A 17,433-nucleotide genomic window follows, 5' to 3' on the forward strand; every position below is an offset into this window, starting at 1 on the left:
TAGACTTAAAATGTTGGAAAATGAGAGAATGTCTGGATTCTCTCAAGCAAAAATATGATAGAGTTGCAAAACAAAATTGTAATTCCCTCCGCCAAACAAACACTGAAGACTCAGACTCAGTCTTCAGTGTAAGCCATGAGTTTCAAATCCTATCCAAGGTTCCTTTGCTACCAAAAGTCCTAGAAGGACCTTGAAGCAACAATTCTACCTGCCACTGGATCTGGAGGGGTAGGGAGAACACTGTGATGGATAATTCCAGACATTTTGAATGTTGTCTGTGTTTGTATCGAGAAATAGTGACGAGAATAATTCAAAAGTAATTCACTTGTTATTTTATGATGCAATTTGACCGCCCCCTCACCAAGATTAATCTTGCTAATTTTATTTTTCTTTAAGTCAATCTGAAAATTAGTTGGGTTCTCTAAGCACATGTCAAATGACAAGTAGAAGAGGCAATCTAGGAGTGTGTTGGGAAGGAGAGAGGAAACAAGTATTTATAAAGCATCTACTATGTGCCAGTCACTGTGCTTAACATTATGTCATTTGGTCCTCACAACATCCCTGGGAGGTAGGTGCTTTTATCAGTTGAGGAAACCAAGGCAGACATAGGGTTAAGTGACTTCCTTAAGGTCATACAGCTAGTGAAGCAGGATTTGAACTCAGATTATCCTGACTCTATCCATTGAACCACCCAGGATAGCTGTAGGCAGCTAGCTTAGAATTATAATTTCCTCCCCTCTTCCATTTCTTTTAATTTCATGTAATAGTAGTTTTCAGTTACAGACTGCATTCATGTAGTTACCTCTTCTTATAACAACCATAACAAGGGAAATTTACATGGTGGGATGGAGCATTTGATTTAGACTCAAAGTCCCTGGGTTCGAGTCTTCCCTTTTATATTTATCACCAATGTAACTTGGGGCAAAGCCTTTAACTTCTTTGGACCTCAGTTTCCTCAACTGTTAAATGAGGGAGTTAGACTAGATTGTCCGTAAAGTCCATTCTGTCTCTAAGATCCTATGACATAGCACTTTATAATTTGCACAGCTGTTTTACATCCTGTATTTCATTTGTACTCTCACAAACCTAGGAGATATGGGCTACAGGTAATACTATCCCCATCTTTCAGACAAAGAATAGGCTGGGACAGGTCAGGTCACTTGTTCAGAGTCATAAAGCTACTGTCTATCAGACGTAGACTTCAAACCCAGGGTTTCTTGTCTGCAAGAACAGTGTTTTCTCCATTGCATAACTCTTGTGCAATATCCAATTCAGTCATTTTGGACGGCTTGACAACTGAAAATGACCAGATTATATCTATATTATTGGGCCATTTAAAATTACTGCTGAGACTGTCAAAATGACTGATGATGTTACCTATGCTTGTGTTGAGTTGTGCTCACTTGTACTGGGAGACAGAGCATACACTTGCTTAGAGGAAATGAATGCAGAAGCATTTAATCATTTGTTCATTCAAAGAGCATTTATGAAGTGCCAGGCACTGTGCGAGATGAAGGGGAAATTTTTTTTGGTAAAGAGAGCCTCCCGTGAGGAAACTCCTTCTCCCAAAGCAGATCAGCAGCTCTCTTGTAATTTAGTGTTGCCTAGAGCACTCAGAGGTTCAATAATTTGCCCAGGGTTGCACAGTCAGTATGCGTAAGACATAGGCCTTGAAAGCTCATTGTCTATATGAGGCCAGCCTTTTATCCATTACATTAGATATAATTGTACGCAATTTCTTATGGTGCAATAATATTTCCTAGAAAGATTGTTAGTGACAGGTACGAGGACAAATACTACCTAACACTGTTTCATTTCTTGCTAGTGGGAAAATACAACTCTAAAATAAAAGAATTTAAACTTATAATTTAGTGAATTAGCATCAATCACCAAATTCTATTCCTTATTTCCAAAAGGACTTATTAGAGCATACCTACCAACATCTCTATGATTATAAAACATTATTTTTATGGCATTTTTGAATTTTAAAATGCACCCTTCTTCCCTTCTATATTCACATTGAGAAAGAAAGAAAAACAAAATTCCCAATATAACCATGTATAGCCAAACAAAAAAAATACCTTCATTGGTAATTTTTTAAAAAATGTGTGTCAATACTGTCATTGATTGTCTTTCTCCCAGTTCTCTTCACTTCATTCTTTTTTATTTTTTCCAGTTATACATAAAACAATTTTTAACTTTTGTTTTTCTTAAATTTTTAGTTCTAAATTTTCTCCGTCCCTCCCTCCTCATTAAGAAGGCAAGCAATTTGATATAGGTTATATATGTGTAGTTATACAAAACATATTTCCATATTAGTCATGTTGTGAAATAAAAGACAGACTCCAAAACCCTAAACAAACCGAGAACAATAAAGGAAGTTTTTTAAAAAGTATGCTTTTTTTGCATTCGGCCTCCATCAGTTCTTTCTCTGGAGGTGGATAGCATTTTTCATCATGAGTCCTTCAGAACTGTCTTGGATTATCGTATTGCTGAGAACAGCTAAGTCACATTATCATATAATATTATTGACAATGTGTACAATGTTCTGTTTCCGCTCACTTTACTTTGAATCAGTTCACGTAAATCTTTTCAGGTTTTTCTGAAAGCGTTCTGCTCATCAATTCATATTTCATCACAATTATATATAATAGTATTCCATTATATTCCTATACTAGAACTTGTTCAGCCATTCTCCAATTGATGGGCATTCCTTAAATTTCTAATTCTTAGCCACCACAAAAAGAGCTACTATAAATATTTTTGTACAAATAGGTTCTTTTCCCTTTTTTAAAAAAATAAATCTCTTCGGGATACAGACCGTGACATCAGGGAAATGATGACATGACTTGCAGTTGACTTTGATTTGAGTGAAGGAGGGTTGTTCAAGGTCACCAACCTCACTTTCCTCTCCAGAGCCAAGTGGTTCCAGTAGCCAGATATTCATCAGGACGACTGGAGATGACCCAGGATGCATTTAGGAGACCCCAGCCCTTCCAGGCTAAGGTCTTTTCAAGGTTCTGGCTTTGAGAGAGGTAACACCCATTCAGTGAATAGGCCTCTTTAAGAAGTTAATCAAGGGATGGCCACTTTAATGAAAAACTCAAAAACAAACAAACAAATAAAAATACCAAAAAAAAAAAATCAAACTGGGAGGGAAAGACCCTCAGGGTTCCTGCCCAAAAGAGAAACAGTTACTATTTATATTTACATTCACAGAAGGGCAGGGACCTATAGTCCAATCTATGAGCTCCCAAATGACTTGGGTTTAAGGCTTGGTTTTTGAGAAAGAAATCTGGCCAGTAAACCCAAAGTTAGGGAGACAGCCTTTGGCTGTAGTCAAAGTGTACCTTCCTTTGGGCAAAGCACCCTCAGGAGACAGAGGGAGAGGGAGAGGCAGAGGCTACTCACAGGTTGTGTTTGTCCTTTGTGCTGGAAGAGGACCATGACATCAGGGAAATGATGATACGATTTGGGGTTGACTTTGATTTGAATGAGGGAGGGCTGTACAAGATCACCAGCCTCATTTTCTCCTCTTGAGCCATATGGTTCTAGTGGCCTGATATTCACCAGGATGACTGGAGATGGCCCAGGATGCATTGGGAGACCCTGGCCCTTTTAGGTTAAGGTCTTTTCAGGTTCTCACTTTGAGTGAGGTAACACCCATTCAGTGAATAGGCCTCTTTAAGAAGACCCTTTAATGAAAAACTCAAAAACAAAAACAAACAAAACAAAAAAAAATTAAACTGGGAGGGAAACACCCTCAGGGTTCCTGCCCAAAAGAGAAACACTTACTATTTAGTATTACTGGATCAAAGGACGTGCACAGTTTTATACTCCCTTAAGTATAGTTCCAAACTGCTCCCTAGAATGGTTGGATCAGTTCACAACTCCACCAATACTGCATTAGTGTCCAAGTTTCCACACATCCCCTCCAACATTTATCATTTTCCTTTTTTGTCATATTAGTCAATCTGATAGGTGTGAGGTTGTACCTCAGAGTTGTTTTAATTAGCATTTCTCTAATCAGTAGTGATTTAGAGCATTTTTTCATGTCTATAGATAGCTTTGACTTCTTCATCTGAAAACTGCCTGTTCGTGCCTTTGACCATTTATGAATTGGAAAATGACTTATATTCTTATAAATTTGATTCAGTTCTTTATAAATCTGAGAAATGAGGCCTTTATCAGAGAAACTTAATATAAAAATTTCTCACAGTTTTCTGCTTTACTTCTAATCTTGGCTGCTTTGGTTTTGTTTGTATAAAACCTTTTAATTTTATGTAATCAAAATTATCTATTTTACATCCCCTAATGTTCTCTATCTCTTATTTGGTCATAAATTCTTCCCTTGGAAGAAGTATGGATCTGACAGATAAACTATTCCATGCTCCCCTAATTTGCTTATGGTATCACCCTTTATGTCTAAATCATGTGCCTATTTTGATCTTACCTTGGTATACAGTGTGAGATGTTTTTACCAAATTGCTTTCCAATTTTCCCAGCAGTGTTTGTCAAGTAATGTGGGGGGTTTTTGTCCCAAAACCTTGGGTCTTTGGGTTTGTCAAACACTAGATCACCATAGTCATTTACTACTGTGTATTGTATACCTGACCTATTCTACTACTCTATTTCTTAGCCAATATCAGATTTTTTTGATGATAACTGCTTTGCAGTACAGTTTGAGACCACTTTCCTCCACATTTTTAAAAATTAATGCCCTTGATAACCCTGACTTTTTCTTCTTCCAGATGAATTTTCTCATTATTTTTCTAGCTCTATAAAATAATTTTTTGAAGTTTGATTGGTATGGTATTGAACAAGTAAATTAATTTAGGTAGAATTGTCCTTTTTGTTATATTGGCTTAGCCTACTCATGAGCAATTGATATTTTTCCCATTGTTTAGATCTGACTTTATTTGCGTGAAAAGTGTTTTGTAGTTGTGTTCATTTAGTTCCTGGATTTGTCTTGGCAGGTAGACTCTCAAGTATTTTATATTGCCTACAGTTACTTAAAATGGAATTCTCTTTCTCTTGTTGCTGGGCTTTGTTGATGATTAATGAAGATTTATTTTATATCCTGCAACTTTGCTGAAGTTGTTAATTATTTTAAGTAGTTTTTTAGTTGATTCTCTAGGATTCTCCAAGTATGCCATCATATCATCTGCAAAGAGTTATAGTTTTGTTTCTTCATTGCCTATTCTAATTTCTTCAATTTCTTTTTCTTCTCTTATTGCTATAGTTGCATTTCTAGTACAATATTGAATAATAGTGGTGATAATGGGCACCCTTACTTGACCCCTGATCTTATTGGGAAGGCTTCAAACTTATCCCCATTACCAATAATGCTTCCTGATGGTTTTAGAAAGATACTGCTTTCCAGGGCAGCTAGGTGGCACAGTGAGTAGAGCACCAGCCCTTGAGTAAGGAGAACCTGAGTTCAAATCCAGCCTTAGACACTTGACGCACTTGCTAGCTGTGTGACCTTGGGCAAATCACTTAATCCCAATTGCCCTGCCTTCCCCCCTGCAAAAAAAAAAAAATTAAAAAAAAGAAAGATACTACTTTTCATTTTAAGGAAAGCTCTACTTATTCTTATGCACTCTGGTGTTTTAAATAAGAATGAGTGATATATTTTGTAAAAAGGTTTTTTTGCATCTGATCTATTGAGATAATCATATGCTTTTTGTTGCTTTTGTTACTGATATAGTCAATTATGCTGATAGTTTTCCTAATATTGAACAAGCACTGTATTCATACTATAAATCCCACCTGGTCATAGTGTATGATCCTTGGTGATATATTGCTGTAATCTCTTTGCTAGTATTTTACTAAAAATTTTTGCATCAATATTCATTAAGGAAATTGATCTGTAGTTTTCCTTCTCTGTTTTTTGCTCTTCTGGGTTTAGGTATCAGTACTATATTTGTATCATAAAAGGAATTTGGTAGGACTCCTTCTTTGCCTATTTTTCCAAATAATCTATATAGTATTGGAATTAATTATTCTTTAGATGTTTGGTAGAATTCACTTGTGAATCCATCTAGTCTTGGGGGTTTTTTCTTAGGGAGATCATTAATGACTTATTCAATTTCTTTTTTTTTTTTTGGAGGGGGGAAGGCAGGGCAGTTGGGGTTAAGTGACTTGCCCAAGGTCACACAGCTAGTAAGTGTGTCAAGTATCTGAGGCCAGATTTGAACTCAGGTCCTCCAAACTTCAGGGCTGGTGCTCTACTCACTGCACCACCTAGCTGCCCCAGACTTATTCAATTTCTTTTGCTAAAATAGGATTATTTAAGTATTCTACTTCTTCTGTTAATCTGGGCAATGGATATTTTTGTAAATATTCATCTATGTCCACTTCAATCTGCAACAGTTCATATAAGTCTTCCCAGATTTCTCTGAAACCATTCCCTTTATTATTTCTCAGAGCACAGTATTATTCCACCACATTTATATACTGTAACTTGTTTTCTTTTTTTTGCAATTTTAAAATTTTAAACTTAAATGTAAAATAAGAAAAGAAAAAAAACAAACTTAAATGCTAAAACTAAAACAATGCAAAACAGGAAAAGAAAAAAAAAGCATTACTACAAGCACAGAACATTAGAGAAGATTCAAAATATGCTGCAATAAATTTCCATTTCAAGAAACCCTATAAATAAATACTGAACTACCAGCCTTCCTCCCCTATCTAATTCCTCTGTATTGGTTCTTCCTCTTGTACCTCATTTGTGTAAGATAATTACTCTTTTTAGCTGTTCTAAGTGGTTTTACTTTTTAAAATCATATACTCAAGTCTACCCCAATCTTTCTTACAAACTACCCAATTACTAATAACCAATGGTAGGATTCAACTAAATTAACAACCAATTCTCCACAGAACCTACCCGAGGTACCACTGCTGCTGACATGGCTAACAACCAGTTTGCTGAACTCAACCTAAAATTAGGTACCAGGTCTGCCGAACCGGTACAAACCAGCTGAATCCCACCACTGCTAATAACAATCTTAGACATACATTTTACAAATATAAAAGGCAAACAATCTGTCCTTATTGAGTCCCTTGCAATTAGTCTTTGGTATGTATACTATGACTTGTTTAGCCATTCCCCCACTGATGTGCATCTCCTCAGTTTCCAATTCTTTGCCATGGCAAAAAGAGCTGCTATAGATATTTTTGTACATTCTTAGAACTTGTTTTGCTTAGGGCTAATTCTTAACTCTTATTCCACCCCTCTCCCTTTTATGCCTTTGTTAAGTGAAGTGTATTTCTATGTCCAATTATGTGTGTGTATTTTTCTTCCTTTGAGGTTCAAGTATCAACCATTCCTCCCATCCCATCCTCCTTGTTTGCATAAGACTTCTACTTGTGAATTTTGATTATGGAGATTATTTTTCACACCTTTACTCTCCTATTCCCCTCCTAGTCCTCTTCCCTTCCTTTTCCATTCTTCTTTTAAGATAATCAAAATACAAGAGAAACATTTCCAGACTGTCTAATTAGACTCACACTAAAACCCCTGATGGCAGGGTTCTGAAGGGACACATGTAAACAGTTTCTCCTTGCTTGGTCTCTTATGATTGTTTATTCATGTTTATCTTTTTGGGTCTCTCTTGACTCCTGTGTTTATATGTCAAAGTTTCTATGCAGTTCTGGTCTTTACGTTAGAAATACTTGGAAGTTCTCTAATTCAGTGGTATCAAATTCAAATAGGAAAGAGGATCACTAATCTGTAAATAAGGGTCCCTACAGGTTGCATATTGACTTAGTTTTAAAATGTAATTATTATAATGCATTATTCAAATTGTTAAAATGTAATTATTATTGTATTTTTATTTATTGTTAAATATTTCCTAAATACATTTTATTCTGGTTTGGGCTAAGCTCGGAAGTGTTATATGCTGCATACAGCCCATAAATTACTGTGGACTGACCACTTATTTCTTTTCCAATTTTTTCCTCTAGCACTCACTGCTTGACATCTCTGCTCTATTCATTAAAGGTTCTGAGAGAAATGATTCTTTCTTTCTTATATTAATAACCAATTATTAAATCAGGATTGAGTTTTTTCCTTTTTATTTCCTCATTCAGAAATGAGAAACCTGTAGGTTGTTGTCAGTCAGTCTCTGAAGGACGTTGCTGATGGATGAAAGTGCCCAGATCCTTGGGGTACAAAGGATATTACAAACAGAATCCATTCTAGTTAGGATCTTGCCCTTACCTGTCCTTGGAACCTTCCATTAGAATTTAAGGTGACCCAGCTTACAAAGGGGAAAAACATTCAGTGAGATCTGAGTAGAGATGGATTTTTTTTTCCAGATTGATGGAGGTGGCTGAGACTCATGATTAGGTCATATTCTCTGCAGGAAGAGCTGAAGACTTTTTGCCCACCTCCTCATTAATATTTCTACCCCTCATTGATTGTTAACCAATCAGAGTTGATTTCCACCCTCAGGTACCTCTCTTTCAAAGGTTTTTTAAGTGTTCATCCCTCAAAGTTCATCTCTGGTTTAAGGATAGAAAGCCACTGACCACATTTTGTTAATTTTTCACTGGCTATAGTTAAGAAAAGGATTGTTAATTACCCAGAAATTATGTCTCTCAGAGTTTTATTCGTCACAGTTCCTATAGGATTATACTCAACTTTGATAACTAAATTATTCTTGGTTGTAAACCTATATCCTTTACCTTTTGGAATGTTGTATTCCAAGCTCTCCTCTCTTTAAAGTTGTGGCTGCTAAATCATGTGCGATATTGACTTTAGCTCCTCAGTAGTTGAGTTCTTTCTTTCTCTCAGTTTGCAATATTTTTCTGTGACCTGGAAGTTTTGGATTTTGGCTATATTACTCCTGGGAGTTTTCATTTTGGGGTTTCTTTCAGAAGGTAACCAATGGATTCTTTCCACTTTACCCTCTGGTTCTAAGAGATTTGAGCAGTTTCTACACACTTCAAGGAAGAATGTCTGTGATGGGCTTTTGTCCTCTCAGGTCTTTTTTGCTTCTTTCTTGACATACTGAATGTTGCATTATTATATGATCTCAGGGACAGCTCAGGCTGGAAACCTATTTGCTTACAGCATTCCCAAAGTGGTCTGATCCAGTTCTGATCATTGTTCTTTTCATCTAAGCTCAGCAAGATCTTTGGGTCTAGAAATAAAAACCTAAAAATTAAGTGTAAAGAGGGGGGAGAGGAAGTATTTGAATTGCTGTTATTGCTCAGTTATTTCAGTTATATCTGACTCTTCATGACCCCATTTGGGATTTTCTTGGCAAAGATGCTGGTATTGTTTTCCATTTCCTTCTCCAGCTCATTTTACAGATGACCTAACTGAGACAAACAGGGTTAAGTGATTGCCCAGGGTCACACAACTAGTAAGTGTCTGTGGCTGGATGTGAACTGAAGAAGATGAGTCTTCCTGATTCCAAGCCCAGTGCTCTATCCACTGAGCCATCTAGCTGCCCAATATATTATTCCATGGTTAAGCATTAAACTACTTGATCTCTGGGCTTCCCACCTACTCAGGAAAAAAAGTACACATTGAAATCCCAAAAATAAAAAAAAAATTAATCTTTTCCAGGCGGTAAATGAAATATCAAGCTGATGGAGATAAACTACAGAAAGATCTCACTAGAGTGTATGAGTTTGCAAAGATGCCACATAAGCAGTTCAGTAGGGATGAGTCACAACCTCTCTGGGCATTAGTGTTCTCATTTTAAAATGATGGGGTTGGACTAGATTCAGGATCAGTATATAAGAGGTCATCTAGTTCAACCCTTATGGCCAATATAATTCCCCTGTACAATATTGTCAATGAATGGCCATCTACTTCTACACAGTGAAGGAATGTTATAAGTAGCATTTCATATCGTCAGCTTAGCCTACTTTTAAAGCACTTGGTCTCATGATGTCCCCTCAGGAAATGTTATGTATAAGTTTTCAAGGTAACTCTGGAGCGATCTAGGCCTGTCCAGTTCTAACATGGAGCCGCCTTGAGGGGCCTTTGAGCACGTCTAATTCATCTAACATGGAGGCCTTTGCATCTACCACCATGTAGGTAGTGATAGCCTTCTTGAGTGACTGCCTATATTTTGAAAACTGGTGAGACCGAGCCGGTCTCTCTCTTTTTCCATCTTTCAACTGTGTTCTTTTCAGTAACTTTTATCTGCTGTGCTCATCATGGATGCCATGAACTGAACTCATGAGAGGGGAAAGGGCATTCGCAACAAGTATTTGCCTTTTCCTACTTATCTGTCTTTTACCCCAGCTCCGAGGAATTGTCTGGTGGTGTGTGTTTGTTTTGTGTTGTTTGTCCTTCTAAGTTTCAGTTCCTAGAGGCAATACCCATGCAATGGTGAGTTCAAGCCATAATGACCTTAGAGCTATACTCATAGGCAGAGCAGGGGCCTCCGACCCCAACTGCTTGCTTCTCTTCTTGGCAGGGATTAAATTAAGTACCAGCAAACTGTTCCAGGTGCACTCTACCGTAATGATCCACATCTTGATGAGTCTTGTGGTTAGCTCATCTTATATTTATTTTCTAGTCATGAGTTAGATTATGATCTTAGAGAGGAAATGTCAGCAATGAATAGGGAAGATCTGGGTTTGACTTACACTTCACTGTGTGATCTCAGGAAAGTCAATTAATTTCTCTGAGTCTTAGTTTCATCATCTGAAATATAAGGATGATAATAATACATACCTTATGGGGTTGCTAGGATTCCCAAATGAGGTAACATGTGCTGAACACTTTGCAAACTTTAAACCACTGTATCAATATTGTTTATTATTATTAGATTAATTATTAATATTATTAAAGTTTTAATAAAAATATATGTAAATATAACTAATTAATATTATTAATATTACTTATCATTATAATTATTCTTATTTACTGCCTTTATGAGCAGTAGAGGAGTTAACTTTTCCTGTTTGGACACAGTTCACATCAATTTGGTTTCCTATAGAAACCTCCCTGACATTACAAGTGGGAACAGGGAGTATTTGAATTGTTACTCAGTTACTTCACTCTTGCCAAGGCCTGTTGATTTTACCTTCACCACATTTCTCATGTATGCCTCCTTCTCTCCTCTGACACTGCCACCACCCTGGTGTAGACCTTCATCACCTCAGGCCTGAGTTATTTGCAATAGCTTCCTGGTGGGTCTCTTTGTCACAAGTATCTCCCTGCTCACTCCTACTTCTCCTTTCAGGTCCTAAAAGTGGTCTTCCAAAGCAGGGGTCATATTATATCACCTCCCTACTCAATAAACTCCAGTTACCTCCTGATAAAATCTCTTTGAACAACCTCAGGACTTCAGAGGATTAAGATTCTCCCCATTCTGTGAGGAATTACCAGGGATTCAGTTTAACCTGGGTGAGGAGGAAGAGAGGACCAAAAAAACAACCCCAACAGCATCTAAAAGAGAGAGTCTACCATGGCCTCACTTCTCAGTTCATTGAACTCAGAGAACACAGAAGACTGGCTATAAGGAGATGAAATTTTTGGTTGTGAAGACCATCAAAGGCATGTAAGGGTTCTGTTTAGGTTGGCAGAGTGAATATCCACACTAATTATTTCAAAAGAACTGATTTCACTGACATTCTAGATTGACTTACTCAAGAAGCACACAAATTGAGGACAGAAATTGGGAAAATATGAATTTGTGGGACACGAACTGCTCCTGAGAAATAAATTTGGGATGTCCAACCATTGAAATGATAATCTGTCAAGTAGCCAAGATCCAACAGGTAAAACTGTTCACCTCCCCCAAAGCAAAAATTCTAAACATTTATTTTTAGGAACAGGAATTTATTCAATAAACCGTTTATACACCCAGTACCATAACTGGCCATCACCTGAGTGGTTTTCTGAGTTACATACACAGCTTAAAAAGACATAAGGGTTGGTGAAAGTGGACGGTGAAGTAATACTAACTGGTATTCATATTCTGAAATATGGGTTGGTTGGTTGATTTTTAGCATGGGTTTTAGTTGCATTTCCTAACATCATCTCTCTTGTTAGAAATGTGCTGAAGTGCAGACAGGATAGCATATTTTGAAAGATGCTTTTTCACAATAAAAAAAGGAACACACAGGAAATGGTTAGTTCTCTTCATGGTGGAGATGAGGACAGTATAGTATATTTTGAAAGATGCTTTTTCACAATAAAAAAAAAAGGAATATACAAGAAATGGTTAGTTCTCTTCATGGTGGAGATGAGGATAGTCCTCAACAAAGTTGAATTTGTATTATAAAAATTAATTTTGTGCTTTCTTTTTAGAAGCAAATCTGTCTTTTAAATGCTTCCAGAGTTTGTTGTTCACTACAGTTGAGAAGAGTTAGCTTGATATGGTTGCCCACCATAGGTGGTGACAAATTAAATTCTTCCTCCTCAGTCACAGTCCAATAGTGCTCTGCTTACATTAAAGTAGTCTTGATGTGAGTTCTACTGTTGTCAACATTTGTGCTTAACATTCACATCGCTGTCTGTGAAAATGAGTTAGGTTTTTCATATGCATCGGATACACCCCCAATTTTTCCAAGCTTCTTTTTTTTCTCATCTTCAGCATCAAACTGGGCTTCAATCTCCGCTGGATTGACGTAGGTGTAGTAATACGCCATGATGGCAAATATAAAGCAAACAACCAATAGAAGCGCAGCAAAGAGAATGTACTCAGCCCACTTTAAAGGTACAGAAGTAGTAGAGAAACAAGGGAGGGAAAAATTGTTAATATATACATACTTCGGGGAAATTCTCCTGTGTCTAACAGCTACCCATGGCCACTACGTAGAAAGTACAGGGAAAGCCATGGAGCCCTTGCTACTGCAACAAAGACAGCTGGGTCACTGGTACTAACAATCCTGAGGACTGTGAATATGAACTGAACAATGGAGCCAATTCTCTCTGCTCAAGTGGAGCTCGAAGGGACTAAACATAACCAGGGCTCTTTCAAGCATCTACTTACCTGTTTACTGAACTGGCCTGCTCCAGCCACAATAAGAACAATGATGTTCCCAAAAGCCACCGTGAGCAGCCAGCCTGCTTGAAGTACTGACTTCATGTTGGAAGGAGACTATAGAAATGAGACATTAACAAAAAGATTCAAAGTCAACAGCAGGAAGATTTGATTGGCTGCTTGGTTGGTACTAAAATTTTATCATAAGCCAATCATTCTGGTTTACACATAGAAGAGAAAAAGGATCATTAACTAAGCCAAGTGTCAAAATACTCTTGCAATAGTCACCTACCTAGTACAAGATAAGGAATCATATCTATATCTAAATATATATGTATAAATACATATATGTAAATTACATTTATGTTTTTGTTAAAATTTCAAGTTCTGAACTGTTTCCCTCCCTCCTTTTCCATCCTGCACTAGAGACGGCCACCACTTGACACAGATTTATAAATATTTGTAAAACCATACTGTACATACTTCTGTTTATCAGTTCTTTCTCTGGAGGTGGATGACATTTTCCTTCATAGGTCATTTATTAGTTGATCTGAGTATTCGTAGTACTCAGAATAATCTGGTTGTTCACAATTATTCTTCGGACAATACTGCTGTTACCATACATGATGTTCTCTTGGTTCATCCCAACTTTTCATTATTTCATGCAAATATTTCCATGTTTTTCTAAAATCAACCAGCTCAGCATTTGTTAGGAAAAAAAAAAACTTTCTCCCTAAGCTGCCTAGACACATACTAGGTTGACATCGAACATGTGACCTTAATGAGTCTTTTAAAATATTGTTTCTGGGGATAATTCCTATGTGAGCCAGTCTAGTTACTACCATATAGCTGCTGAATTAGGGTATTTATTATCATTAATACAGTATATCCTCTGAAGAAGAGTCTAAAATTATTAGATGGAAACAATCATTCTCAACATGAGTAAGTCATAATCTCTGGCACCAACCTGCCCCATCAAACTTTTCCCGTGCACAAATGTTTCCCTAGAAAATTGTCCATCTTGAGAAAAATAATTTGATGAGAGAGAACTGTAACAATTTAGGATTCTAGACTTTGTGTAGTAGACATTTGATTAAAGTAACAATTCTAATGAATTGGATCTATTAAACTCCTCCAACTGCTTAACCCACACAATTGTTAATGGAGTACCTTCCTAGCTATTACAAAGAAAGTTTGGCTGGGTGGGAAATCAAACAGCATTTGGGTTATACTGAACTTTATTCTGAAGTGATAATGTAGTTTGATGCCTCAAAAATATTTTATGGATTCTCATGATAGCATCGAAAAAATGAGTATGACTGGAATTGTACTGATAACTGTTAATGACACTGATATGGCCACATACCTAAGTGCTTATGGGAAGATCTATGAGGATCCTAGGGTTTTAGAGATGGAGAAGATCTAGTTCAATCTCTTAACTTTTACAGGTGAGAGGTGAAGTAACCCGAGGTTGCAAGGAAAGGAAATGGTGGAGATGGCATCTATAACTGATTCAATTCAGTGCTCATTCCACTATAATGCAGTTCTAAGGGCATTTCAGAATAGATAAATATTTACCTCATGATCTAAGTCGCGAAGTCATAGGAGTATAACCATTCTTTTAGTCAATGCTTTATGAAGTATTATTTTGCTACTTTTAAGGGCTTTTTAAGTGTTCTCAACTCCTTCACAACTGGACTTTCCCAAGACTTAGTTAATAGAGAATGACAAATCTATGCTTGAATATCACCCTTTGCTCCAGAACTTGAGTCAATGGCTAGCCTGATCCTCAGGTGGGGAGAGTCCCTACTTCCCATCATTCCAATTCAGATTGGGTCAACTGCTTATATGGTTTAGGATGAATGAATTTTCACATGAACGTTAAATGAGATTAAGGACAAAATTGTTCTAATACTGCTTCGAAGAGAAATGTATTCAATGGTTATGAACTCATGATATTGCTAGATCTACAATCTAAGTAACAAGGGCAGACATGAATGTTTTTGGGGAGAGGAGAAGTGAATACAGAACCTGTGAATATGAGAACTCCAAGCCAGTTACAGAGAAGACAACTTCGCCACAGGTCAGAAGGAAGTATTGTGGGATCTGTAGAGCCATATTGATTGTATTGGGTGGGACATCTACAAAACTCTTGAATTCTAGGCCGTTGGCATCACACTAAAGTAGTAAGAAAAGAGATAGAGGGAGAGAGAGATTAATACATTTTTTCTTCTTAAAAAAGAACAGTAATGGGGTTTTAAAGGTTTTAAAGGATTTTAAAGGACAGTCATGAGTTTTGTTTTCTTTTAACCAAGACACACAATGAGCATTTCTAATGAAGTTTAAGGAAGATACCCTAATTCACATGAAAGAATTAAGGAATTATATCTTAATGAACTATAAAAATGTTTGCCACCAATACTTCTTCCAAAGGGTGAGAATAAAATCTGAGCAAAGATACAGTTTGCTTACAGAATTTTAACAGTATAAAAATCTGTCTCAAATTCTACTCATCACTAATATCTCAAGAATACAGGGCTTGATTTTTAAATTTCAGAACAGGATTGCTCCATTTTAGAACAAAACAAACAAGAAGATTGTTTAAATATTCTCTGGTTTTAAGGAATTAGAATTAAAGTTAGAAAGAATGTTTAATGAGATAAATCCCAAATTAAAACAAATACATACTGAATTGATAATTACCTTCAAAACACTGGAAATATAATAGTATTAACTATAATGATATTAGGGGGAAGAGGTAGACACAAATAGCACAGAATTCTGTAGCAAATCTTCTACAATGGGATTGGTGGCTTACCTTTGTTATCACATAAGTATATGCACTGCCAAATTCAAGTCTTGGAGAAGGACTTTCACATCTCCCTAAAACGCGGATAAGTTTTCTATCGAAGGGGGAAAAAAGAATTTCTCATTTAATAGCCAATTTTTCATAAGCAGAGGTTTTTACATACTATTTTTAATTGAAAAATGTTCAACTAATAAACATCTATTTCTTCATCACCATCACTGGTGGGGGGGAACCCTTTGTAATAAACACGCATAGATAAATGAAATCCCACACTGGTTGTGTCCAAAAAACGTCTTATTCTGCATCCCAAGTCTATCATCTCTTTGTCAGGAGTTGGGTAGCATGCTTTATCAATGGGCCTCCTAGTATTGTAGGCAGTTATTGCTTTGATTAGCATTGCTTTCAAAGTTGCCTTTACAATATTGTTATTATATAAATTATTCTGATTAAGCTCATTTTATTCTGCATCAGTTCATACAATTCTTCCCAGGTTTCTCTGAAAACAACCTTTTCATAATTTCTTATAGTAAAAGAATATTCCATTACATTCATGTACCATAATGTGTTCAGCCATTCCCCAATTGATAGACATGCCTTTCTAGTTCTTTCTCACCATAAAATGTTGTCATAAATATTTTGTACACAAGAATTCTTTTCCTCTTTTATCTCTTTGGGATATAAGCCTAGTAGTGATATTTTGAGTTTCTACTGTATGCACCATTTAGTAAGTTTTGGATAGTATTTCTAACTTGCTTTCCTGAATGACTCGACCAATTCACAACTACAAACAGCATACTAGTATACCTATTTTTCTACAACCCTTTCAACATTTTTTTCTGTCATTTTTGCCAATTTGATGGGTGGGGTGTGAGGTGGGACTTCAGAGATACTTTAATTTGTATTTCTCTAATTATTAGTGAGCTAAAGCATTATTTCATATGCTATTAATAACAGAGATTTTGGGGGCAGCTAGGTGGCGCATCGAGTAGAGCACTGGCCCTGGAGTCAGGAGGACTTGAGTTCAAAAATGACCTCAGACACTTGACACATGTACTAGCTGTGTGACCTTGGGCAAGTCACTTTAACCCCAATTGCCCTGCCTTCTCCCCTCCAAAAAAAATAGATTTTTTTCCTCTGAAGACTGCCTATTCATAGTGCTTGAGTATTTGTCATTTGGGAAATGACTCTTATTCTTACAAATTTGAATTGGTTCTTTATGTATTTTGGAAATGACAGACTTATCAGAAAAACTTGCTGCAAAGATTTTTTTCCTTAGTTACCTGCTCCCCTTCTGATTTTAGCTGAATTGATTTTGTTTGTGTAAAACCTTTTAGATTTTTTGTAATAAAAATTGTCCACTCTATCTTCTGGGATTTTCTCCAACCTTTGTTTGGTCATGAACTGTTCCCTAATCCATAGAGCTGAAAGGGAATCACTTTTGTTGTTGTTCTAATTTAATTATTGTTGCCCTTTATATTTGAGGCATGTATTCAGTGGAACTTACTTTGGTATACTGCATGAGATATCTAGTTTTTGTCAGACTGCATCTCAGTTTTGTCAGAATTCTTTGTCAAAGATTAAGCTCTTCAGTTTCTAGGTTTTTCAAACATTCTTCTACTGCGTTTGTGTGTTCCTCCATGTTCCACTGATTGACTGTTTCTTAAA

General features: G+C 36.5%; 1 protein-coding gene across 1 annotated transcript in view; it reads right to left on the bottom strand.

The window, feature by feature from the left end:
* Positions 1–11,791: 11,791 nt before the first annotated feature.
* SLC15A1 (solute carrier family 15 member 1) overlaps positions 11,792–17,433 on the bottom strand; it is a 51,047-nt gene continuing 45,405 nt past the window's right edge. Inside the window, exons 21-24 of the mRNA XM_036755783.1 lie at positions 15,778–15,862; positions 14,991–15,137; positions 12,969–13,076; positions 11,792–12,684 (exon numbers count right to left, since the gene is read on the bottom strand). Coding sequence (XP_036611678.1) covers positions 12,478–12,684; positions 12,969–13,076; positions 14,991–15,137; positions 15,778–15,862 — 547 coding nt within the window. The 3' untranslated portion in view covers positions 11,792–12,477. The remainder of the gene's footprint in view (positions 12,685–12,968; positions 13,077–14,990; positions 15,138–15,777; positions 15,863–17,433) is intronic.

The sequence above is a fragment of the Trichosurus vulpecula genome, chromosome 4 (genome assembly GCF_011100635.1).
Source record: "Trichosurus vulpecula isolate mTriVul1 chromosome 4, mTriVul1.pri, whole genome shotgun sequence".
Classification (NCBI taxonomy): domain Eukaryota; kingdom Metazoa; phylum Chordata; class Mammalia; order Diprotodontia; family Phalangeridae; genus Trichosurus; species Trichosurus vulpecula.